General features: G+C 42.6%; 1 protein-coding gene across 3 annotated transcripts in view; it reads right to left on the reverse strand.

Annotated features, from left to right (window-relative positions):
- The window catches only part of si:dkeyp-23e4.3 (rho GTPase-activating protein 7), a 171,399-nt gene that overhangs the window by 57,846 nt on the left and 85,565 nt on the right, over positions 1-27,988 (reverse strand). For 2 of the 3 annotated variants that reach the window (XM_028595016.1, XM_028595015.1), the window contains exons 2-6: positions 4,132-4,203; positions 3,895-3,976; positions 2,530-2,593; positions 832-1,484; positions 148-361 (exon numbers count right to left, since the gene is read on the reverse strand). In XM_028595016.1, the coding sequence (XP_028450817.1) occupies positions 148-361; positions 832-1,484; positions 2,530-2,593; positions 3,895-3,976; positions 4,132-4,203 (1,085 nt within the window). Of the gene's footprint in view, positions 1-147; positions 362-831; positions 1,485-2,529; positions 2,594-3,894; positions 3,977-4,131; positions 4,204-23,903; positions 24,147-27,988 lie in introns of those variants that run through there. The other variant, XM_028595017.1, reaches the window with a different exon arrangement.

A 27,988-nucleotide genomic window follows, 5' to 3' on the forward strand; every position in this document is an offset into this window, starting at 1 on the left:
CCTAGACCCAACTAATCAATGATAAAATTTGTTGGCAACTATTTTATAATCAGCTTTAATCGATTTAATCGATTAGTTGTTGCAGTCCTAGTGATAAGATAAACTGTGCTGTGAATAACACTAATTGAAACATTTTCTTGGACCGACCTCCGATCCTGTGTGGTTCTGGTTGTTCCGGGTCGTTCCACCAACGACTCCGACCCCGCTGTTGGAGCGTTTGCAGTTGGCCCTGACCCGGGCGACCGGGCTGGGCGTGCTGACGGTGCTGCTGCTCTCCGAGTGGCTGTTACTGCTGCTGCTGCTGATGGTTTGAGGAGACGAGGGCAAGGAAGACGCCCGGCTGTTGGGTCGACCCTGCAGGCTGGACACATTCAGGGAGGGAGAACTCTACAGTTAGAGCTGCACTGGGAATGACCCAATTCTGCAGTGGTGGAAGAAATATTCATATCCTTTACTTAGGCCTAAGTAAAAGTACTAATACCACACTGTAAAAAATACTCTGTTACAGTAAAAGTCCTGCGGTGAAAATGTTACTTGAGTAAAAGTACAGAATGTTAAGTATCATCAGGAAAATGTAGGCTACTTAAAGTAGTAGCCTACATTAAAAGTACGTACAAGTACTTAATGCAAATTTTTTGTAGAAACTGGAAACAATCAAAATCATTCATGGTTGTGAGTGGTGTGTTTTGTATGTTGTTAAATAATAATAAAAAAATGGCCATCATAAAAAAAATCCTATTATTTATGGCAAGTTGTATCGTTATCGCGATATTCAACAACGTTGTTTTCCTCATATCGTGCAGCCCTAAATTAGCAATCCACAGTCCTCACCTTGACGGGCCGTGCAGCCTCTCCATCCTCTCGTGGTCCTGGTCCTGGACCTGAACCGGCCCGCTGCCAACGTGCCGTGCCCGACTCCTGTCATCTCCACCGCCACCGTGAGCAGAAGCGAGCAGGCCAGTCGTTCCCCGCAGCCTCAGTTTCTCCATCTTCCTCAGCAGACTGGTGCCCTTCTTCCTGGGCGGTTTGTCTGGGAAGCAGCCCTCGGCCTCCAGACTCACGGTGGACGATCCTCCACCACTTCCCCCAGGTGAGGGGGGTCCACTGAACGAGGCTTCCAGAGGAGGCGTCTTGTTGGCGGAGGAGCAGCGGGAGGAGCTCCTGCTGGTCTCCTGGTCGTCTGTGGTGCTGGTGGTCGCACCGATGGATGCGGCTGCGGTTGTGGTTGTGGTTTCGGCGCCATCCCCGCGACTCTTGTGGCGTCCGTTGTGGCCTTCGCTCTCGGTGCTGCTGGAGCTGTGGATGGAGCAGACGTCGTGGCGGTCGGAGACCTCGCACAGAGACACATCCCGGGGTCCGGTGGGGCTGTCGGACAAGCGAAGGACGTCCATCGGGGAGTCGAGGCGCCGCCATCGCCGCGTCCGCCTGTCGTAGGTCCAGTTGGGGCTGATGGCGCAGAAGTCTTCTTCGCCACAGTCGTCTCCCTGAGGGAAGAAAGAGGGTTCAGACTAGGGCTGGGTACTGACTTCAATACCTTTTAGGCACCGACCGAATTGCCTAAAGCAGGGGTCTTCAATGTTTTTCAAGGAGGACCCCCTTGGCCTAAAAAAACATAGCTGAAAAAGAGACTTTTTCAGCTATACTACATATTGTATATTGTATAAAATTAAGTTCCATGTTAAACAGTAGACATGCACTCAGACAAACACAGAGGCCTGAAAATGTTGTATTCATTGCTACAGTACTGTCTCAGTATGTGTTGATGTATTTATGTAGTATCAGATATGTTTTTACCTATGTAAGCATATGTTGTTCTTATTTTATGTGTACTTGTTGTATTGTATTTATTGTTTTTTAAGTCATCAACCTGCTAGGGACTGCAGATGAAAATTAGCCGGTACGGCTAAATCTGGCACATTTACATGTTGGACATTGTACTCATGTTGATTAATGTGCACTGTCCCTTTTAAATAAAGAAATCTAAAAAAAAAATTCACACAAATACACAGTTCACACAAATACACAGTTTTCAATAATTTAAACAAGCATGAACATGATTAAACACCCCCGAGTGCTCTTCAAGTTGTCCTAGTTTAAAGAAATCCTATCAAGTTGTTTGTGTCCATCCAGTTGCCATTTACAAAGAAAAAATAATGATACTAGCAAATTTAGTAGGGAATTTGTTTGCAAGGCAGCCTGAGTAATCAAATCACAATTACATATCACATAACTATATTAATATAAAGGGGTGCCACTAAAAGCATTGTTGATTCAAGTGTCTAAACCAAAAATCAGCATTCATTCTTTGTAACTTCAGCTTCTTGTTCCACTCCTGGACTTAACTTACTCCTAGAAATATATATACGGTTAAAAAGAAGAAGGAGGAGGACTGATCCTTTGCTATCAGTCAAAGTCAAATGATGCTTAACGAGGAGATTTCACGGTGGGACGCTCCCCGCGGCGCCAGCTGCTTCGTTATGAGAGCCCCCGCCGCGTTTGAGTTTCTCGGTATTTGCTCTCCACACTCACCCTGCGTTTTGATCTCCGGGACTCCAGCCTCATCTCCACGCATTTGTTTAAAGTGCTTAATCTCCTGCAAGATAAAGGGGGAGAGGAGAGCGGATGGTGGGTTAGACTGGCAGTGTAACATAATAACAGTGACCTGCTCTACAAATTCTTTTGTAATGAATTTGCCAATTCATGTCTTATACGGAAGCAACCATGTACCACCAGGGCTTACGTTTCAAAAAGCAGCAGTCTCTATCAGAAAAAATTATTTTTTAAATAATGAAATCAAAATTGAAAAACCAGTGGCCTTTTAAAAGCAAGCTTGAAGGCAGCCAGTTTGATCCCTGAACCAGCGGGATAAATCTAAAGAAAGTGGCTGTGTCAAAGGTGATATCATGTATATATATATATATATATATATTAGAGATGCACCGATTACAACTTTCTAGGCCAATTCCGATCTTTGAGTTAGGCCAGCCGATACCGATTTTAGCCGATTTCGATTTCATTTTTTCTAACCACTTTACAGCACACACAAATATTTATTTTCTATCTTTACTTTAATAGAACATTTTGCCACAGAAAATGTTTGAACAGCTAATGGATCACTATAAAAGAGGGATATATAAATGACTCCTGGTGTGGGAAATTCACACACATCTAAAGTGCAATGTTAGAACCATTTCCTTCTTTTCATATCCAATATCACACTAAAAAAAAATGTGATTTGGGTTTTTGGTGTCGTCCCTCCACGCCCTAAGAATTCCCAAACAGCTGACATGTTGCAGTTTAATTCACGAGGTTCCCTACATGTGGGAGAACAGAAAGGAAAAAGAGAAATGCGTCCTTGAGAAATGTAACTCGTGTAACTTCTGTTGTCAGTTAATTGTAGCGTTGACCTGCATGAAATCGGCATATGTCGGACTGACCTGCCGGTTGCTGGTCAGGGCCGAGCACGTGAAAACCGGCTATATATATATATATATATATATATATATATATCAGCAGAGACATGCATGTAAACTTGTGTTAATAAAAAGGCAGAGCACTTGCGCACACAACAGGATGTTCAACGCACCCGTTCAACACCAAAGATTCTTTTGTAACTTAAAATAATGTTTCCAAAATTGTTTCAGTGGTTCATCAACTCGTAACAGGGTGAATGGCGCTTCTGCATTCGCTTTGCGGCCCTCTTATCGGCTACAACCGCACTATAGATGCAAGTTTGCAAGATCGGGTAGCGGATCTGTAGTTCGAATAAGACAAAATGGACAATATTCCGCTTCCAACCTGTAGGGGGACCGAAGAGGAATAGTGTTGCTTTAAAAGAACAACGTGTTGCTACGTTTTGTCGGGGCTGAACGTGGCCCTGTACACCTGCGTTACCTGCAGAGGGAGTCGAGGGCATCCTTATCCAGGAAGTCGTGATCCCGCTTCGCCCACTCGATGTCAACGGGGAACCTGCAGTCTGACACACACACGCACACACACACACACACACACACACACACACACATAAAAAGACAAATGAAATAATAAGACGCTGCCTGAAACGTTGTTTGTAGCATCTTGGAGATGACTCTGCGGGCTCTATATGGATGACATTAACAGCCTCATATTTACCTTTGAATAATTGCACATACTGAGGGAAGCCGGCCGCTTGCAGCCAATCGCAGGCCTCCTTGGCTTCAATCTCTGCAAACAGCGAGAATGAAAACAGCATTTTTATTCAATTATAATCGTTTCACGCTCCGCCCGCTTTAAGAGGGCAAATATTTGCCCTTAATCAGTCGGCTGTTTATGAAGTTTAATTACATTTGCATTTGGGTTGGGGAAAAAAAAACACATTGAGAGAGAAGAACTGGAAGCACATGCACTGAGCTATTAATTATCTGTGACTCTTGGAAGAGGCCATTTTAATTACTGCTAATTGGCTGAGTGTTGGCATGGGAGCTTCGGAAAGGGAATGAAAATGTATTTTTCTCATGTGTCACTCCTCTTTATCTATCCGTCTGCCTTGGATGGGCGGATCAGCACGACAGCTGTCACATATGCTAGTGATACCCATGAAAAAGGATTCATTTCAAAGGTGTTTTTGTGCTTGTTAGACATAGTTGCAATTTTCTTGTGGACACAGAAGAAGCATTCTGAGCTTTGGGAATTTTTGGGCCAATGCTGGGCTCTTATCGTAATGTTAGAAACATAGAGGCCCACACAACACGTGCATCCTTACTCCCGAACCAGTTTGATCAGTTTCAACAAAAACTTGGCAAAATTGGGTCCCTTTAATCGCATTGACTTTGATATTTGAACGCCTATCAGCTACATTACCATTTCTTCAAACCCTGAGCTGACGAAGAGAAAGAACAAACGGACATAAGACCAAAGAGAAAGAAAGACATAAACCCAAATTTCCCTGATGGATGCTAAAGGGCAGAGAACATCCATGTGTCTTTGGGAAGAACTGTCCTTCTCTTCGATTTCTTATAATTTAAAGTATAACTGAAATTAACATATATGTGTGTGTGTGTGTGTGTGTGTGTGTGTGTGTGAGTTAGAACATGTAGTGGTGCATTGTGGCCAAACAGACACACACTGACTGAATCTTACCACCTTGTGTGTGTTTTTTGCTGTTTGAATAAAAGGAGTGTGTTTCTAAATGTGTTACATGTATGGGTCTTGACATAAGGACCCGTGTGCATGTCTGTCTAACAGACTTCTACATCTTTCTACAAATTAAAATGTGATTTTAGATTTTTAGGGGTAATTTGGACCATTTCAGGAAGAACTGTCACAATACTCAACATGTTGCTTCTGCAAGTCGGTATTCCTTCTCTTTATTTTCTCATCATTTAAAGTAGAGCTGAAATTAACATATACATACCTGGGTGTGTGTGTGTGTGTGTGTGTGTGTACTGTATACAGCATATAATATCCTCTGTTCTGACTTGTGTACTACTACTTGGTTTTATCCTCCCTTTAAAAATGGAAAATTATAGCAGCTGCAGAATCATTTTACTTTATATTTCCTCGAAAAAAAGTTCTAATTACAATATAACATGTCATTATTATTAATATTGTGATGGCCTATATTCTCAACCTTATAAATTGTACTGTTATGAGACTCATTTGTATTCTGCCCATTACCATTTGTTGCAGCTTTATAAAGCGACGTCAGGGACACGGTGACAGGAGTAAATAAATGCTCCTCTGTACTTCTTTATGTCAAAGTGGCAACCATTTTATCACACCCAATTAAGAGGAACACACACACACACACACACACACACACACACACACACACACACGTATACTTGATAAGGTGTTTGACATAATTATGCTATGGCATACACTGATGATGAGCACACACGTAGGCACAAGAAGATGACATGCCTTAATCCACACTTTCAAAACAATATTAAAAACGTGCGCCGCAATACCTGCGCATACACTGACACACACAATCAATTAACCTCCACTGCAGTCAAGTATGGATGTCAGGATGTTTAAGGAGCGACCAAGATCATTTTCTCAGTCTGGTAGCACAGTCCAGAAGAGGATTTGGATTTTCTGAGAGGGTCTCAAAATATTTGTCCACCACATGCCTCCCTGAAATGTTAAACCTCTCTCTCTCGCTCTCTCCCTCCGTGCATGAGAGGCCCGTCGCGGCTAGAATACTGCCAAGTATTTCTTGTTTTCATATTCAGACAGCATGAAATATGGCCGACATTAGTCTCCACTAGAGAACAGCAGTTTGCCCGTGACCGATCGGGTCTTCAAACACTTCTTGTCTGGTGGTTGTGTTTGTTTTACTGCCTACTTATTCACTCCAGCCGAGATAAAGGAAAGGCACCTAAATCATATTTCATTTTGTTTTTGTGACTTTTCAAAAGTTTTTCTTAGAATTCACTTGACAGTTAGATGGAAACTTGGCTTACGTAATGGTCTCACTGTTTTCCCCAAGGCAGCCGGGGATCAGGAGAACAGTGTGTGACACAAAGCAGATGGCCCAGATATGTAAAACTGGGTGGTGGGGGGGGGTATTCAGCGAATATGGCAATCATCAAAATGACAGAAGGGGAAGACAGAAAGACAGACAGAAGTAAACTGACTTAAAGTGACGAACGGGCAAAGAAATGAACGATTGAATTATAAAATACAGAGGAATTACCAGAAGTGTGTTTACCCTGACCCTTCAAATGTCCTGCTTGTTAACCGTCTGAGTGCAGAGCCCATTTTCCGGCGTCGCGATGGAGATGTGACATTTGAGATAGAAAAGGGATCAAGTGTGCTTTACAGAGGATCTGTAAAATCCAGGGATATGTGAATCTACCAGTTAGAGCCGGTGAACTTAGCGAGACACCCACACCGCTTTTTCACTGCTGACATCACTCCGAGCACTGTCCCTATCATTGCTGACACTGAAAGATAGGCTACAGCCTGTCATTCTGCAACCTTAAGGGTCAAAAGTGAAAAGCTCTTGACGTTTAAACCACTTTTCCACCTTAAATATGTCGAATATTCGGCAACTGTGGCTCAGAGCTCAGAGAAGGAGCTTCCGTTGAAGACGTTTGAGGTTACAGTTCTAAAGCCTGCCGGGTAAATCACAGTGGGGAAAGTGAATGGTTATCATTTTTTTTTTTTTTTTTTTATCTTGGGAGTCTTTGAGTGAGACATCCAAACCAAAATCACTCCAAGGCAGTTGTGGATGAAAATGGATTGGAGTTGCACTGTAGGTACAACTGAGATATGAATGTGTTGGAAGTAAAAAAAAAAAAGAGTCAGTCGAATCCTGGATCAGAAGAGAGAGAGAGAGAGCCCCGAAACAAAAATGTGTTTGATTTCATTTCTTAAATGCTACAAGGTGTTTGGATGATAGCTGCACGTAGGCATCTTTTAAACATGGAGGATTCTAAAAGGCAGCGAAACATAACTGAAACATCAGAGGTAAACTGCACTCAGTGTGTTCGTGTTTACCGATCCGTCTGCCTGTGATCACCCAAAGATTACCCTTTATACCAAAGAGGTGAAAGTGTTTTGAGTCCAGTTTTCCCTACATGGAGTGCTAGCTCAGCATTCACGGGCAGGCAGCGTCCGTCCACGGGCAGGCAGCCGGCAGGTTAGTCCGTCCAGACTTTCCCGATTGCCACTCCGCCTCTGCCTTAACAACCGTCAGTTGTTGTCTGGTGTTCCCCAGAGACCAGGGCTCATTTCCCGCGAGTCATGTTTGCTTTCCCCGTTCTTCTTTTCCTAAACCCAACCCTGTTCTTTTTTCCTTTTTACAATTTAAATATCATTATTTATTACAATCTATATATCTATATATAATATATGACGTTTGAGAATGTGCTGCCTGATGTCCGCCACCAGATGGCGCGCCCACGGAGTCAAATGTTTTGCTCCGCCCACATTTGGCCCAACCCCGATCTGCGTACTGCAGTCAGGTGCAATTGCCCATCTGGCAAACTTGCATAATGTACAACACAGTCTCATGGCAGTTCGTGAAATGGTCATTCTTTTTTTTATTTATTGATTTGTGTACCGGACATGATTATGTTGCTTTTTTTTTTTCGTGAAATGGTCACGCTTTTACGCTTTTCTTAATTTATTGATTTGTGTACCGGACACGATTATGTAGTTTTTTTTAGAACGGGGAAATGACACGTCACACGCCGGGACATGACCCGCGTCTCTGGGGGACACGCAACAACAACGGGACGGTTGTGTTCAGGGAAAGAAGAACGGGGAAAGGAACCGTCAACAGTCAACAACGGGGAAATAAAAAGCCACACGCGGGACGCGATCCCCTGTCTCTGGGGTGAAAGTCCTGTGTTGTTTGACCACCACCCTGACCAACCTCCCTACGGCTTTTCATACTACTCCCTACTGTAGTCTAATATGCTTTCCATTTAAATGCATTACATTAAAATTTGTGGTCACCACACGAAAACGACATAATCGTGTCCTGTTCACGAATCAAAACATTAAATAAGGGGACCCTTTCTGCCGTGAGACTTGGTTGTAATGTACTGTAATGGACAATTCCGCTTCCAATCTGTAGGGGGACCGAAGCAGGAAAAATTCTCTAGTGTTGCTTTAAAGGATATGTTTGACTGTGGCTCTCAGCCCCAAGCCCGTTTGTTCCAACTAAAGATGTATAGTGTGCAAAATTATTCCACAAACATTTAGTTTCATTTTAAAACATGCCAACTCATTTCCTTAAAGTAGTACAATTTGATTGGGACTATTTCTAGAGTTATTTGGTGCCATGTTTAGGAACGAAGAAAGGAGTAGACAAGAAATCGATTCAGTTGTCAGAGCGTGGCTAACCTAACTAATAGCCCAACTTACAGTAAAAGCTTGCAAACATTAGCCAGCTTGCCTGGCCAGTTTGTCTTTGTCTGCTAAAAATCAGAGAAGCCAGATACACTACTAGTGATTGAGTACAAAATAACCTGCCATCCCCTACCCTAACAGAAAATGGGCTAACAATTCAGAAACGGTGATAGAACAAGTCTAAACATGCAGCTAGGTCTCTGGTGACAATAAAGCCCCGTTCACACATGCACTGCAAACCTGAACTTATCTAGACATTACCCGGCAGAGCTGTATTTGAGAACGCCAACGTCCAAATCAGTTGGACCAGACATCAACCGAATTTCACCCTGTCAGCTCCCTAATAAAAAGTCTGCGTAATGTCCAATTGCGGCAAAAGTGTGAAAATTCACAGCAACAAGTGGGTGTGTTAAGGACGTTTCTATTGGCTTGCCCAAACTGGAAAAAAAACAAAGGGTAAAGAAGAAGTGTGATTTACATGAAGGAGGCAACAAAAATGTTTAACTGGAGAGACAACGAGACTCAAGGGCCAACGTGGAAATCGTCAGACAAATTCAAGGAACACCAAGAGACTTGGCTGTTTGGGACCAAATTATGAATGGCTACGTGGCCGCGATATAATCCCTGTCATGTCCTTTCTGCTGCCAACTCTACCTAGGCGCCACCTCTCGTCCAAACCAAACAGAGTATTTCCATTCCCCCCCAGCAACAGCGCTCAGCCTTTCCGCCAATTTCTTTCCGTATCCACTATTGCAAATAAAAATCCCCCTGGGGCCCAAAAAGGATGTTCCCAATAGGCCACCATTGTTAAAGAGACGTCTGTAAAACTGCTGCCAAGTCACTTCAAATTGCAAACAAGGTCGGTTATGACTCTTTCAATTATGAATTTCTTTTCATATTTGAAAAACTTCCCTCGGGCCAAGAAATTCGGTTTAAAAACCTGTGACGTCACCACAAAGTAAAGTCTATGGGCCAGGCTGGAGAAACACTGCTGCGCATATTTATTGGTCAGCCTATCATGGAAGTAAACGCAGAAGCTTACAAACTTTTTTAGCATACGCGCCAAGCGAGCTACTCCATCAAACTTAATAGGCACCACTTTGTGATCCGGTATCCAGCTAATATAAAACATCCATGAGTATTTCTAGTAAGTGAGAATGCATCTGACAGAGACAATCTCCTACATGCGTGAAGGGGAACTTCCAGACAATGTCTGGACCTGATTCGTCGGACATAGTCTGGAATTCATATGAGAAACCGGCTCAAGTCATTTGAGTGGGACGCGGAGAAACAAAGGTGCAGTAAAAACATACATATTCGCCTCTCAGAGAAGAAGTTACTGAGAAGAAATGAGTCCAGTGAGGAACAAAACCCTCCACACCTGCCAGAATCAACAATAAACTTTATACTGTGCTAGATTGTTTGGTCAGCGTCTTTGAAAGCCACATTCAGGGGCCCCTCTCTACTCAGCTCAGCGTTTACGTAAGTGATGCTATCTCCTGGGCTCCTGAACGACCACAGCAGGCTGTGGCCTCTTCCCTTTCCAAATGACTCGGCCTCTGAGGAAGTTGTGATTTGGCCCTTCTGGGCTCCGATAAGAGATTTGGATGTGCGATTAGGGCGGCTCTGCCCTGCTAGCGCCAGGAAGCTGGACAGCGTGTGTCTGAATGCTGAGACGTGCTCGGTGGACCGTTTGTGTTTGGTTGTTTATGCTCGTCTGGACACAAAAGCTTTGACCCGGACTTACAGAAATACTGCTTAGGGTCATGTAGGCTTTAAAGTTTTTCTGTCAAGGCGATCACACCACAGAACTGGATCTGAAGCCCCGTTTCGACGTATTCTCTTCTTCTTGAGGCTGATTACAGTGTGTGTTTCCTGATAGCAGTGGCATATAAAGTCTACATTTCCAACAGTATCTTCAAAAGTCGGGGTTATTATCAATTAAATATAATCAATTAGCAGAGATGGCAAAAGTACTCACTTCCCGTACTCAAGTAGAAGTACTGATGCTTGCGTTAAAAAATACTCTGGTAAAAGTAGAAGTACTGATTTAACTTCTTTACTCAAGTAAAAGTAACAACGTACAGGCTTGGAAATTTACTTAAAAGTATAAAAGTAAAAGTAGCCTTGTGAACGTGGAAAAAAAGGCTCTTTATATGCCATTGCCTACATTTGAAATGGATGTCTGCCAATAGGCCTAAAACATCACATATATGATTATTGTGACAGAGACTGGGACTCCACGTTAATAAGATTCTGACTGAGTAGCAAGATATGAATTCAGTTGTGATTCTGTGAGAATTCACAGATCCAGTTTCTCTTTTTCAATCTTCCCCTTAACGTTACCGCCATCGAGCCGCAATGATTTGCCGCGAATGAATGCCACAGAATCTGTCGAGTCGTCTTGTAGTGGTGCGTCAAGTGCAACGTATTCTCCCATCCAATTAGATTGAATTCGGTATTGAAAAAATAATAACGATTCAAAATTATTTTAAACTAAAGTAATGAGCCTATTTTGAAAAATATAAGGAGTAGAAAGTACTGATATTCGTGTTAAAAATGTAAGGAGTAAAAGTAAAAAGTCGGCACAAAAAAATTAGTAAAGTAAAAATATCTGAAAAATCTACTTGAGTACAGTAACAAAGTATTTGTACTTTGTTACTTCCCATCTCTGTCGATTAGCAACAGTCTCTGCCTGACTGCCATTTCAGGAATATCACTGGTTTAAAATCCAACACATTCTCATTTTTTAGCGTGTCAAAATGTGATGCTTGGTCAGGTTACCAACGCCAAAAAGTCTCCTTTAGCGTCTAGCCCTTTGGCGTCATATTTAGCCGGCTTGGTCGGGATTCTTGGCGTCACTTTTTGATCCTCTGGGTCGGGACGTACGTTTATCTGGCTGCTACCGTTGTCGCTCTTATCATACATCATCTTACAGCGCGGCGGTCGAGCTGCTGCTCTGCCCGGTGCATCCCATAACGACGCTAAAGGTGTGATTTTTGCGTTGAGTGAGATCAAATTGTTAAAATCACACTCATGTCCAGGATACTGTGGTAGAAACATGATGCTATTTTTTGCAAAATGTATCCTTATTTACCATATTTCTCATACTAGAACCACAACAGAATAATACATCCACGAGGTTAGCTGTTTCCAGTCTTTATGGTAAGCTAAGTTGGCTGAAGCTTAATTTTGAACTTACAGACATGAAAGTGATGTTCTTATCTATCTAAGAAAACAAAGCGTCAAGATGTCACACTGTTCCTTTAAGTGGAAGTGAATGCAAGGCAATTCATCCTTTCATTTGGCTACATGTCTGCTATCTGACCGCCTGAGTCTAACCAAATCTGCAAAAGACTAAAGCCACACAAGCTCAGCTTTCTCCTCTCCTGTCTCACACAATCAGCCTTATTTCTGAGCAGCCCAAATCCTTCCTCCCAAAGTCCAATATTTAACTGATGCTTTTAGAGCTTTCACACCACTTTTACGCCTAACTAAACACCCGCACAGCTGGTGGGAGATAAAGTGCAGCCACTGCTCCGCTTGCAGTTCAGGGAGACGCTTGAGAGTGTCTCACAGGGCTTGGAAGGTGTGGTTGAAGATCAGAGGTATTTCAGCTGTCAAAACGGCAAACAATGTTTTCCCTCTTCCTTCCTTTCTCTTGACGGTATTCCCCCGTCAGTCCAGTCGGATCAGCAAGGGGAAGTTTAAGATGTCTGGGCTTGTGTGTCTGCCTAAAATAATCTAAAAATAACCTCTCCAGCCCAGGAAGCATTTTAAATAAAAAAGGAAACATCCGTAAAACTGTTGACAGGACAACCCCAACTAGAAAACCAAGCAAGCAACGAAAGGACGTAGAGCTGAGTGACACATGAGTTCGTTTTGCTCAATGGTGTTTTAAGCCCCCAACGTCTCCTTCCAGGCAGCGCTGCGGCCGTTGACTTCAAGGCCCATTAACCCTAACCTTAACCCTAACCCTAACCATAACCATTGCCTAATTGACTTCAAGGCAGCGCTGCGACCGTTGACTTCAAGGCACCTAACCCTAACCCTAACCATTGCCTAATCCTTAGTGACGTTGGGGGCTAAAAACACAGATAAACGTTCGTTTTTGAAGCAGGAAAAAAAATGGCCACCTGGTCACAAGCTTCCTTAACTTAGGGCTAAACAGGTCACTAAAATGTGCTTCTGAAAACATTTAAGACGAAAAAAATCAACAATACAGTAACAGAGTCTTGATGCGAGTTTGAACCGAGTTTCGTGAGCCTGGTGCGTGGCGCTGGGCGCAGAATGCCAGTTACGTTCAATAACTACGTTCAGTAACTACGTTCGGTAACTACTGCACTTCTCTGTCAGTCAACGTCTTAAACCCGCCCCATGAGAGGTAAACCGTTTTAATTGGCCTGTCCAGGTTCTGGCCGGCTATAAACATGGATATATTATAAGAACTGGATACAGCGTTGGAGATGGAGCCCCCTTCATTCGTAAGAGAGTTGCTCAGTGGCGCATTAAGCCAAAACAGTTAAGTTAGAGACCTCCACTGGCCGAGACAGCTACTTCCAGTTTAGCGCTCCACTAGTCTATATTCACGACGTTCCACTCCCGGGATTGCTCCGGTGCCGCAGGAAATTCCGCCGGATGTCCGTTATCTTCCGCTTTCTTTGTGTTGACATTTTTAAACTGCGGTGGATTTCTGAGGACTATGGTTAACTGCTCCTCAGATCTTTGCAGGGTAAATCCAGACAGCTAGCTAGACTGTCTGTCCAATCTGAGTTTTCTGTTGCACGACTAAAACTACTTCTGAACGTACACATGTTCCACCAAAACAAGTTCCTTCCCGAGGCTGTTTTGCTGTTGCACTGGGGCTCCGTACGGTGCTTAGGCGATTGTGATTGATTTAAAGACATGCTTATAAACCAGACCACGTTTTTCTCCCATCCCGGAATGCTGTGTGAACTAGCAAGACAAGTGCTACGCTAACTTGAATAGGAATTAAATGATTTAATTGTGCTAGACTTTCCAATTGTTTTTGGACTGAATGGATCTAATTCTGATCCGGAAACGAGTCATTTTGTGGGGGATGTGGCGCTCAATAAAAATGATCCACTGGTTTACAGACGTCTCTTTCACCATGTAAGTCTATGGGGAAACAGTATTTTTGGGCCAGAGGGCATCACGTGACAGGCTGGGAGTTGCAGGTCGACTGTTTGGCCATTTGCAATAACACATCAGTAGGGTCAAACTAACTTGTCTTGACAGTCTCAACCCAGCTAACGTTCCCTATTAGTGGGTGAACAATCCAACGCTTGGTGAATTCTGCTTCACAATGACAGGAAGAGCCCACAAGCCAGTTATCCCTGTGGTATCTTTTCTGACACCTCCTGCTTAAAACCCCCCAAAAAGTCAGATGGATCGTGAGGCACCGCTTTCACGGTCTGTATTAAAAAATCAAGATCAAGCGAGCTTTTGCTCTTCTGCTCCACTATCTATGGGGTTTGAAAGGTTAAAGTCCTTGAAGTTGATTGGCAATTACTGTGCTATAAGAGACATTTTTATATTCATATTCTCACACACTGTCATGACTAATTATACCCGTTCACAGAAATAGATCTCAGGAAAAAGCTAAAGTTGCCACTTCTTTCAACTTTATTCTCGTTAAAATAAAAAAGCACCTCAGCTCTGACCAACAGAAACCCTTTTAAAAATTGGCAACATTTTCAATTATGTTTTCCTTAAAAAGTGTAGCTAGTGCGTTAAAGGGAAAGTTGACTGAACATGTAGACGTAAACCCAGTCTGGGTTTCAATACCTTACCCAAAAGCTTTTCTGTACGCAGTAACATGCCACCAGTTAATGCAGACTTGCCTATGCTTCGAGCCAACCAGGGAAACGAAATGCAAACAGAAATTCAATGAATCCAACAACAAGAAACCCTCTAGAATTTAGTTTCTAACCAAAAAAAAATTACATCACCAGATCGCACAAATTAGTCTATAATGGTAAATGTAAATGTAGTCGGTGCTTAATTCTGTTAAATAACAGAGGATCTTAACTGACCCTGGCAGACCAGGATAAATCAGGAGCTGTCATTCAGTGAGAGAAATTCCACAGTTAATATGGAAAAAGGCCACCATGACGGGGATCCTGAAGCCTGCCTATTGTCACTGTGACGTCGAAAGGGGGGAGAGCTACAGCTGCTGGGAGACATCAGCGTCCGAGTCAGGTTACATTCCTTTGAAGTGATAACAGCATGGACTGGATGCGACACTTTCACCTGTGCACAGAAGTAAGCCAAAGGGCAGGTTATCACGATTATGCGGGGGTCACAGGTTGATTCAGGCTACATTTACATTGCTACGTTTTAACTTTGCAGTCACACTGCATGGTTGTGTTGCAGTCTCAACGGCCGCAAACGGAGACCTTTGGCAAAAACCGACACTGACGCCAATGATTCGCCGCCTGATTTGGTAATGACGTTCTCTGAGACTAAGCTACTAACTTTACCAACTACCAATTACCAACTTTACTGCAACTACCAGCAACGGGCAGAGTATACACGCTGCCTCCTGTTTATGCTCAGTACACGAGAATGTTGATGAGATATTTTGGTTAGTTTAAACAAAGACTAGTTCTTCTACTGGAGCAAAAAAAAACACTGTGCGCGGAGATGCTTTTGGCTCAAAACCCTGCTTAAAAGTCCCATGACATGGTGCTCTTTGGATGCTTTTATATAGGCCTTAGTGGTCCCCTAATACTACCACTTTACTCATTTGAAAGCCATGATGTCTCTTTCTCTCTAATGGGTGGGCCAAATTCTCTGGGCGGGCAAAGCAGAGAAAGGGGAGGTAACCTTTCCCCTTATGACCTCATAAGGAGAAGATTCCAGATCGGCCCATCTGAGCTTTCATTTTCTCAAAGGCAGAGCAGGATACCCAGGGCTCGGTTTACACCTATCACCATTTCTAGCCACTGGGGGACCATAGGCAGGCTGGGGGAACTCATATTAATGTTAAAAAAAACTCATAAAGTGACATTTTCATGCCATTAAAAACCAAAACGTAGCAATGTAAATGTTGCCTAAGATGATAGGAGAGCAGAAGACACATTTCCACTGCACCATATTCTTTTTATTTTTCACACTTTTTTATAACCTTTGCTTTGTCTTGTGAATCACTGTATAATTGTACCTTGATTCATATATAAAAAAAGGGAAATGGCCAAATAGGTTGGGAACCAGACTACAGGGTTTTCTGGCCTTCTGTGAGGAGAGGTCATCATCCATCTCTCATATTCAGTGTCCATAAACTCAGGGTTTCCCCAGAAAAGTTGATTAGCCCGGTGGCAAGTGTCTTTTTTTCGACCAGGGCCCAGGTGGGGGCCAGTCACAGACTGATGGCAGCATTAATGTAAAGCCCAATAGTTTCTGTGACAACAGAATCATGGACCGAATCGGGAAATGGAGAATTTAAAAAAGCTATAAGACAGATTCCATGGGGCCCTACATTAAGTCAGTGCTAAAAGCTTACTGGAGATTTGAAAGTGTACGTCTAAGTTTTCAACTGAGCAATTCCACTGTAGCTGCAGTTTTCCAGTGGGTTGGGCCTGGTCGGGGGAAACTTAGGCCCATTGGGCCACCAGGTTTTTAATACACTGGCGGAAACCCTGATAAGCTGTTCAGGAGTCTCTGATTCATCCTTTGTCTTTTGAAATCCCTCCGAAAAAAAGATATTCTCCATCGCAGCTGCTGACAGAAAGTGTGGGATAGTCTAGAACTGTGATGTGTAATCCAGCAGTGTTTTTTGTAACTCTAGTAAAGGCGTGCTCTGTCCCGTCTGATGATGACAGATCTGAAGTGCATCAGTTCATCAGAAAGTCGCCTAACCAGAGGGATATCACAGTAGCGAGTGTTTGCTCTGCTTCGTCATTTACAACACTCTCTGATTCTGTGTCTAGCTTGCATCTAGCAAGACAAGGCAATTTAATTTTTTTTATTTATTTCAATTTACAAATTTCTACTCACTTAAAATAATCCCAGAGCACATGATCACTGAGACTATGTGGTAATCCTTCTAGGGTTAAGGTTATACCATTTAAGGTTGCGTTAAATTTATGCAAATGTCACCTAATATTATTGTTTTTTTCACTCTCAAAAAGTGGCAAGGTTGATTTCTGACTTTTGATTGGATACATGTATTGCTTTTGTGCCTATTAATTGTGTTTATTTATATTCTAGTTCAGCCCCCTCATTTAAATGAAACCTGCATCTTGTCATGATAAGGGGCTATACCATTTCAGCATTCTATTGTTATTTGTATTCTAATGTAATACGATTTCAGACTTTTGAGGAAATTCCCAGGCTACACACACACACACACACACACACACACACTGAGTATGGCTTGGCTCATCCTCAGCTGGCAGGTATAGCTGCATTAGCTCATACGTACAGTAGGTAGGTATAATCCTGCAGTATAATCATTCCTGCATGCTGTTGCCCTCCGTTGCTAACAACACTGTCCGTCCTTAGCCTTCGTGCCAGTGGAAAGATGGATTTCAGTTCTGATAAACACTCTCATGTTACCGTGAAGCAAATTGGAGGAAGTGCAGGGGTATTTCGTAGAAACAGATACAGTATGACACAGCCCAGCAGTGTATCGCTGGGCAGAAAACCAGCTGTCATCAAGCCAAGCCAAACCAAACCACATGGAGAGTTGTTTTTAAAATGTTCTTTACTTTCTTTAATCGTGGAGCACTTCACTTCTCTGTCCAAAATTAGCTTTTCACTTCACCTGCCAATGGCTTTTTACTGTAGATTTCAAACCGGCCAAATATAGTTGTTTTTACCTGTTATATTAACCCTTGTGTTGTCCTACCGTCGACCATGCAACTTGTTGTCCTCCCGTGTAAAGATTCAACCCTTTTTTAGACGCTTTTTTCAATGTTTTTGTCAATTTTTTGGGAAGTTCTTGTCACTTTTTCTCGTGCTTTTTTTCACTACCACCGCATTCACCACTAACATTTTTGGAATTCATGGACAATAAACCTCATTCATATGATATAAAAAAATGCTCAAATTATGAATTATTTCAACAAATAGTTTAGATTGAGTGGATAATCAAAGACTGTCAAAGTTTAGTGAGAATACTGTTTTGAAACCATTTCATATTTTTTTAATTGCAAATTTTTTTTTATAAAACTTCCAAAATTCCTGTTCCTTAACTTTACTTGCAAGGAACGTTTTAATGGAACCACCCATGTTATCTGTGGGTATAGGCATTTTGCTTAAAAGAAACCCCAAATTCTCATGTAGAAACTTTGAAAACGTGTCAAATTTGACCCGTGGACAACAGGAGGCTTAATTGATATGAACTTTTTGAAAATGTCGCCCCTCTCTGTAATCAGTTGTGGTTTATGCACAGAATCATTCTAGCCTCCGAGATGAGACGAGATCTCTTACAAAGTAAAAACAAAATGTAGCCTGTACCGAGGAAGTTAGAGGAATACTTGCACTTGTCAGGAAAGGAACCCAACACAGGATGCCCACAAAGTTACTGCTTTGCTCACTGTGGTCTGGGAAGGCTTAATGGCCAAATGACTGTGCAGGCAATTGGGCTAGCCTGTTATCCCCATTTTATGGCTGCACAGCAGATGACTGACAATTAAATAATTGCTGAGACTTTCCTAACCCTGAGTGGTCATTTCGCTTTTCTCTCACGGGCCTTTGCATCCAGCTATGGAAGCTATGCTGGGTGAAACCTGAGAATGTTGAAATACCACCACATTATTCAACTAAACTGACTTCTGGATCAATCTGAGGAATTAACATGCAGCAAAGGACTGCAGGTCGGAGTCAAACCTGCAGCCGCTGAGTCGAGGAGTGAACCTCTACATTTGGGCGTGCGCGCTACCAGGTAGCTACAAACTACTCTAATCAACTTCTAATTGGAGTTGACATGATTCATATCGTTTCGTTCGGTTCAAAGCTTTGTGGTTACTTACTATGTAGTCCGTTCACCTCCTTCTAACCGAAGGCGATTGTCACAATTCAAATGTGCTCAGATTAAATGTGCTCAGATCAGTAAGTGAATAAATCACAGTACCACCGCAACATGCGTTTCTGGCTCAAGCTGTTACACTCAGTTCATTACAAAACTATGGTATATAAAGGTTAGTGGCTCAGCAGACAATTTGCAAAAGCATTTTCACATTAGTATTGTTTCGGTGGTCTTTTACCTAGTTTCACGTCTGATCTAGTCTCACATTGCCAGACCTATCTCCACAGCGCTGTGGAGTAAAAGTGGTTACACACCAACCAGACGGCCGACCCTCGGCAGAAAAGCCAGTGGAAATGATCAGTCGCGTCTCCGAGGTCCAAAAAACTTCCTCGGGACACACTGAGGAGACACTGACTTGAGAAACGTAATATGTCTTCATAGCAGCAGGCGGCGCTACTCTGTATTGTTGCCCAAGAAATGAAAACCGGCAGATTGGACGAACGCGTCACATGGGTTTGTTTTCTCCGGATATTCAAAGCCAGACTATCATGGCGGCTCATTCAGAATACAATCTCATATTGTATTTAAATAGTTCACTGAAACATGTTTCTGAAAACATTTTAAGCGAGAAATAGGCCGTGCAGCTGCTGAATCTGTCTTCATTTCAGCTCAACAAAGGTCAGTTTAAAAGATTTTCGTCAGATTTTGAGAGACTCTAGTCACCTCATTCCACTCCCCATTTCCGGGTGAGTCCTGACTGCTCTCCCGGAACTGAACATGTCAGGTCGGCCGAGATGAAGGCCGACAGCCCCCCAGACTGACGACGGCACGGGACACACCGAACAGATTAGAGTCACTGACCTCACCAGACTGTCCCACGGCTGATAATCAGCCTCATGTGTCCCGGGCTTAAGGTCCGGCTACACCACAGATATGGGCTGTTGGAATGAATCCCGAAAGTCGAATATAATTCCAATACTAAATAATCTATACTTTTCGAATGCTGAAATTATTATTCGAACGTGAAGTTTTTTTTATAAATATGTTGGCTAACGTATGCTAATCTCCCTCTTCTCGCGTTGGCCTACCCGCATGTGCCACTCATGTCACGTTTTATGAAAAATAAATTAGCGGGAGTGAGAAACACAAGGCATTGTGAAGTCTAAGCAAACGTTACGTACCGAGCAATGTTAGTACAACATCACGGAGCTAACGTTACGTACCGAGCAACGTAAGTACAGGGGGAGTGACAGGCAAGAAGGACAGAAAAGGAAATCGGAAGAAGGATGGGAAATAGTTCTACCACGACTTTAAAATCGACATCCACCGAGCCAAAGTGCTTATGTTAACATTAGTTAGCTTGTTCTAGTCTCCTAACTGCGTCACAAGTTATAGTAATCTTAGCTTAGCTGGGAACTTCATGGAAACAGCTAAAGTTTATGTTAGCTGTCAGAGTTAGCTTTGACTTCATATTTTACCTTCTAACAGCTGTATTCTCACTAACGTGACAATCTGTAAGAAACAGGTTGCTTATAAATCACTAAAATAGTAGTGACAGCACTGTTTGGCTTAGTTATCAATGCCGTTAGCATTGTGGCTAACACTATGTTACTTCGTTTATGACAAATCGTTTTGGCTGTGTTTTCTAACATGTCATTGTGCTAACCGAGCACCATTAGCCTTTACAACAGAGCCACTTCACTACACTTGTTAGATCATGTTTCATTACAGAGGTCTCTGTTGATTTGAGTTTGTCGCTGTGTGCTCGTGGTGGAAAATTAATGTTAAAGCGCCGCACCAGAAATGCAATGCGGCGTGACGTAGGTCCCTTTCAAGGCCAGGCTGATGTTAGAAGTCCCTCTAGTGGACAGAACGTGTAACAATCACATGCTTATAGTGGCATTGGCAATGCATAAGCCTGAGCAGTGTAGAACATATTAATAACAGGCTGCATATAAAACATTAAATATTCAAATATTATGCAATTATAAAACAAAAAGAAAGGAATTTGAATGATGTAGAGGAAAATTTACAGCTCTTCCACAGATACATTCTGGGATAGGAGGAAAAAAAACGCTCTGGGTTGTTTTCATTTCTTTAAACCAATCACAATCGTCTTGGGCGGTGCTAAGCATCGGACGCTGCGACGGAGGCTCTGCAAAATAGTCTCAGGAAGGAACTCGTTTTGGTGGAACACGTGCACACATTAAACGTAATTTGTATCGCTGTGTATACTATACACAGCAATCCCACCAATCACCAGTTAGAGAGTAAGTACCGTAAACATATTCTTTGGGAATGATTTTAAAGATTTACAAATAATAGGTTTAAGGTATTTACTCTTTAAGTAGTCTTTTGGGACTGATTGGCGGGATTGCTGTGGACGAAGTACACATGGCCACCAAGCTGCCCTACTTTACACGATCCCAATTTTTTTTTTTGCATGTAGCTTGCTAGTTCAAGGTTTGTTGTTGTTTCCCGTAGCGAAGGGATTTGTGGAACACACAGAGAGCGGAAGGGCAAATCCTGAATGTCAGGCTTTATTCTGAAAATGTGCTTCCGTTGATCCAGACTACATCTGAACTGACAATGGTTCTCTCAGTCACAAGGGTTATTGGCTAAGTAAAAGCTACTAATTCTGTCAGTGACAACGGTCAGTTCAGTTTAAAGATTCTGTGTTAAAGATTTGTTCGTACATGTACTATGACCAACTAAATCTCTCCAGTTCACAAACTATGACTTGTCGGCCTGAAATCTGAAAACTGAAGCTATAATATTCTGTATTGTAGCGCAATTAAATCACGATTGCAGCTTTCCTTGTCATAACCTGCTTCACACATTCACTGATACACAACAACATGGAGGGGAAGTTATATACTACACGTTATGTAAAGGGAGTGCAAATGTTTCCCTGATGAATGAAAAAAGATGCAGATATCAGATCACAGATTTCAGAATAAATGCAACCACTTTTGAATAATTTACATATGATTTTCATACCGGAATGTATTACTACACAGACAGTGATATTTTAAAGGTTTTAGACACAAAGTCATAGTCCAAAGTTTTGAATATTCTTTTTTTTTTTTTTTTTTTTTTTTTTTTTTTTTGGCAGGCGATCAGTTCTCTACAACAGGATCACATTTTAAAAGTAGCCCACACACATTCAGAGTGAGTCGTACGCTCTTTCTGCTATAGAGAAAAAGCCTTTAGTTTAAAACTGAGCTTGTGACGTTTTCAGGCCCACGGCCTTCACATGACAAAGAACTCTCAGTCGATACTGGAGTGCTTCAAATTCCTTTTCTGTCCTCCTATGAATCAACAACAACCCTCTTACACTTTGACTTAAAATGCTCATATTATGCTTTTTGGCTTTTTCCCTTTCCTTTATAGTGTTATATATCTTTTTTGTGCATGTTACATGTTTACAAAGTGAAAAAGCCCAAAGTCCCCCCCAAAGGGACTTACCATCTCCAACAGAAAACACTGTTCACAAACTGCTCCAAACAGCTCTATTGTAGTCCAGCCTTTACTTCAGAGACCAACGTGGTCACTTTGGAACACACGTTATAATGCTCACCTAGCTGCTAGCATGAACACCCTCATACTCTGCTTCTGACTGGCTAGTAGTCCTTACCTAGGTACTGTCAGGGCACGCCCTCATACTCTGCTTCTGACTGGCTAGTAGTCCTTACCTAGGTACTGTCAGGGCACGCCCTCATACTCTGCTTCTGACTGGCTAGTAGTCCTTACCTAGGTACTGTCAGGGCACGCCCTCATACTCTGCTTCTGACTGGCTAGTAGTCCTTACCTAGCTACTGTCAGGGCACGCCCTCATACTCTGCTTCTGACTGGCTAGTAGTCCTTACCTAGCTACTGAACATGTGCGACTCCCAACAAAGATGGAACAGAAGTGAGATGTCTCACTCTGTAGCTAAAACAGAAAGCTCAACACACAGGGTGAAAAGAGGAGCTGCAGCAATGTGCAGTACAACAAAAATATGGTGTTTCTTGAAGAATTAAACCATGTAAACCTATTCTGGTACAACCTCTAAATACAATTATGAACCTGAAAATAAGCATTATATGAGCACTTTAAACTTTTGATACTTATTTCCACAAAAGAAATCCGTTTAAAAATAGTGGCACTCCAGCCTCTAAAGCCGCCTACACACGATAGGCAGCAAAACCGCTTTGCGCCGGCCGTTCCATTGATTTCCCACGGGGGAGAGCAGTGCTGCCCAACTATGCGCTGCGCTAACCCTGGCGTCGCGCACCGCTCGGATTTTGCCAAGCGCTTTTTTAAAGACCTATGACGATCTCGACAGGAAAACTTACGCATTGGCGTAATGTCAGCAGTCGGGATGGGATGGGATTACCAGGTTTGTGAATAGGCATGACGTATATTAACAAACGTGTCGTTATCTAGCAACGGGAAACATCCTTGCCACTCTTGATGACGTATGCCCCCCCTCACCTCCTCCACCCCTAAGCCCAAGATGACTTCGAGAAACTAGAAAATCTTCACATCTGACAAGCTGGAATCAGAGAATTTTAAATTTTTTCCCCTTAGAAATTACCCAAACTGATTATTCAATTATCAAAATAGTTGGTGATTAATTTCATGTTTGTTAATCGACTGTTTCCAGTTTCAATGGACTATGTTTGTGTTTTAAAGGAAATCAATGTGAGTCTTTCATCAATGTATGCTTTTATGTTGTTTGTGAGCCCCAAACCTAAGACAATTTTCTATCATTATCTGAAAGTTTTTGAATCTTGCATCTTATAATGTGAACTCTTTGGGTTAATTCAACAAACTTCCAGAAGAGACTTTTCTAAGTAGCCTCAGGAGCCAGAGTCTGTCTAATCGAGACTCAATCAGGTCCTCATTAAATGCCACTCGTTAAGCTAATTAACCAATCATCTCCTTAATGAATGTCATCAAGCACCAATTGTCAATTGTCACCCAAAAGAAAAACAGGCAGAAGTGAGAGGCTGAGATTCTCATTATCTCCCTGTCTGTCATGTCACACGACATATGTGCTGTAGCAGAACACATACTCACTTGTGATCAACATGCTTCTCGTGTCTGAAGTCTTGGATGGAGGGAACTTTAGCACACTTCCATGTTACCCCCGAGAATTGATGTAGAATCAGACACATACAGATATTTCAAGAATATAAATCCAACGGGGAAAAAGTCATATATCCAGCGTTGTAATGGAGTCGTAAAGTTGTACTGGTCATGTTCAGGGCATCATGTTAATGAAGTCATTGTTGAAAATTTCCCCTTTTCGCCTACCACTCCCCTTCCTCTGGCCCGGACCGGACCAACTAAACACCAGGGGGTGGTGGGGGGGTGGGGGGCGTCCTAAAAATAACCCAAGGTAAAACTTTGGAGACATGAGCCCCGCTGCCTGAGGAGACGGAAATGACTTTGACTTTCTGTGACTGTATGAGACGTAGAAGGCATGTAGAGACCAGTCAAATTAGGGAGATAAAATCGGTGTATGGTGAATGTTGTGGACACTCCCTGGAAGGAAATGAAGGATCCCAGAGTGAGCTGGCTGCCCACTTAGTACAGGAGTGACCACAGATTTCCAAAAGGCAAGTATTGGCTTTGAGGCTGGCATTTTATTTTATTTTTTCTTTAAATACTATCATTTAAAATAGGCCATCCAGGGAGTCAGAAGTTCCACACTGCCTCAAACGAAGTCTGTAATGTAATGCAATTTTATTGAAACAGGGACAATGCACAATTAAAGATTAACCTTGTATACATAAGACAACCTGATCTCACAGAATTCCGTGAAATGAACACGGCCCCTTAGGTTAAGGAAAAGGTCGTGGGTGGGCTTACGTTTCCATGACACGTGGGACAACAATGGGATGGTTGAGGTTAGGAAAAGAAGATGCTGTGTTAACAGTTCGTGATCATTTCACGGAATTCTGTGAGACCAGGCTGTATAAGAACAAGGAGAGAGGCGTTGTACCAGGTTGTACTCCAATTACTATTTTCTGCCCCGTAGTCCCTGGGCAGTTAGGCAAAACAATAAATATTCAATGCAAGCGAAGTACAAAACATCAGATCAATCGTTCCCACTTCCTAAAACCAAGAGGTGGGGGGACCTCTTCCCAACACGCACGCACGCACGCACGCACGCACGCACGCACGCACGCACGCACGCACACACACACACACACACACACACACACACACACACACACACACACACACACACTAACCTTAACCATCACAATTAAATGCCTAACCTTATCCCTTACCCTAACCTTAACCATCACAACTAAATGCCTAACCTTAACCCTTACCCTAACCTTCACCATCACAACTAAATGCCTAACCTTATAACCCTTATCATCACCCTAACCATAACCTAATTCTAACCCTAATCCTAAAACCAAGTCTTAACTCTCAAACAGCCCTTTAAACTTGTGGGGTCCAGCATTTTGGCCCCACATAGCTGTCGGGGCCCCACAAGTATACTGGACTCCTGTTTTTTGGACCCCACAAATATAGTTAAACAAGCTCACACACACACACACACACACACAAATGTAACAATATCCAGCTTTTTGTCAAGCACGAAAAGGTTTGAGGACTTCTACATGTAGTAAAGTTCATGATACAAATCAATGTTCTCCTCTACCGGGGCCCTGCATCCCAACCCTCTGATGATGAAATCAGAAAGAGAAAGTAATGAGGAAGTTAACCAGATTCTCTCATCTCCGAGATTGAAGACTTTCCACCGGCTCTGCTCTCTGACCTGCTCATAGCTGTTGGCGTTGGCGTCGGCGGCGGGCTTTGGAAAAGAGCCACTTCAGACGAAATGGAAGACCGATACGTCTCAACACGATGAAGGAGAAAGTCCTTGCCATGCCGTAATAGCGTGTAGTTCTTCAAGGTTTCATTTTGGCTCCGTCCAAGACATACCATTAGCGTTAATGGCCTTCCATTTAACGCGTAGGTGTTTGATTATGGGATTTTAAATGTGAATAACTCCCTCGGAGGGAGAGGAGAAAAGAGGAGAGCGGCCTGCATGATTCGCTACATTAATTCACAAGTGGAGGGGGAGAAAGTGGGAGTACGTAAACAACTAATGGACTTTTCCACAGTCTGCCTGAGAGTAACAGAGCAAGAGGAGGAAGAGTAGGAGAGGAAGAAAGAGGTCGAAACTTTTCTTTTTCTTCCCTTTGGCAACATTTCTGAGAAGATTTCCGAGGCCTGATAAGTTGGTCCGTAGGTTCAAGAAGCTCGGAAAACATCTGGTTGGGGGAAACATTCAATATACAGCACAACAAACAAGTCAAAGACTATATGTATTTCTCACGTTCTACTGCAACATTTTGGCCAGGGTCACCAATCAAATTGCCCATATTATACCTGGTTAATTACAGAGGTGGAAGTACTAATACCACACAGTGAAAATACTCTGTTGCAAGTAAGAGTCCTGCATTGAAAATGTTACTTAAGTAAAAGCATGTACTGTATATATAATGGAGAGATCGTTCCACGCAAGTACTAGTGTCTATATATATATATATACATATATATATATATATATATATATATATATGTATATATATATATATATATATATATGTGTATATAGACACTAGTATTTGCGTGGAACGAGCTCTCCATTGACATCAGGACAGCTGAAAGTCTACACATCTCCCGCCATAGGATAAAAACACATCTAATGGCTGCACCTTAACCAAGAAGATGATGTTATGTGTTTATATATGTATATATCTTTTTTTTTTTTTTTTTGCCTGTGGCGGAAGATGTGTAGACTTTCAGACTTTGTCCTGATGTCAATGGAGAGCTCGTTCCATGCAAGTACTAGTATCTTCAACCAGACGCAGGAAGCAACTGCTAACCAGTGAAAAGCACCGGTGATGGAATGTAACTAAGTACATGTACCAGGGTTCATATGCATTTTAACCAATACTTTTCCATGACTTTTTCATGACTTTTTGGCAAGTTTCCCTGACTATGTGTTCCTGAAAATGTCAGTCGAAATTATACAATAAGAATACAAATCTGTGTTAAAGTTTATCCTCAGACGTTTAACTATAAAATGAACGACAATGTATGTGGTTCATAGTGAGATTTGTAATATCGCTCCCCGAATACAACGCTGAGGTTAAGACCACATGAAAATACAGTGGGGGAAATAATATATATAATAATATTTGACCCCTTGCCGATTTTGCAGGTTTGCCCACTTACAAAGAATGCAAAAATCTACAATTGTAATCATATGTACATTCTAACAGTGAAAGACAGAATCCCAAAGAAAATTCCAGAAAATCACATCATATGAATTTATTAAAATTGATAACCATCTGATGAGGAAAAACAATGGATTGAAATCCTGCAGCGCACGCAAGGTCCCCCTGCTCAAGAAGAAACATGTACAGGCCCGCATGAAGTTCGCCATTCACCACCTGGACGACTCAGAAGAGGCCTGGAAGAAGGTGATGTGGTCAGATGAGACCAAAATAGAACTTTTTGGCCTCAACTCAACTCGTCGTGTTTGGAGGGCAAAGAACACCGAGTACAACCCAAAGAACACCATCCCCACCGTCAAGCATGGTGGTGGCAACATCATGCTTTGGGGGTGCTTTTCAGCCAAGGGGACGGGACAACTCCATCGTATTGAGGGGAGGATGGACGGGGCCATGTATCGTGGAATTCTGGACCGACATCTCCTTCCCTCAGTGAGAGAGCTGAAGATGGGTTGAGGATGGGTGTTTCAGCACGACAACGACCCTAAGCACACCGCCAAAGCAACAAAAGAGTGGCTGAAGAAGAAGCACATCAAGGTTCTGGAGTGGCCTAGCCAGTCTCCAGACCTGAATCCAATTGAAAATCTTTGGAGGGAGCTTAAAATTCAAGTTGCCAGGCGACAACCTCGGAACCTGAATGATTTGGAGGCTGTCTGCAGGGAGGAGTGGGCCAACATCCCTGCCGAAATGTGCACAAACCTTGTCACCAACTATAAAAAACGTTTGACATCTGTGCTGACCAATAATGGCTTTTCTACAAAATATTAACATGCTGTTTGTCCAGGGGGTCAAATACTTGTTTTTCCTCATCAGATGGTTATCAATTTTAATAAATTC

This window comes from Perca flavescens, chromosome 13 (genome assembly GCF_004354835.1).
Source record: "Perca flavescens isolate YP-PL-M2 chromosome 13, PFLA_1.0, whole genome shotgun sequence".
Classification (NCBI taxonomy): domain Eukaryota; kingdom Metazoa; phylum Chordata; class Actinopteri; order Perciformes; family Percidae; genus Perca; species Perca flavescens.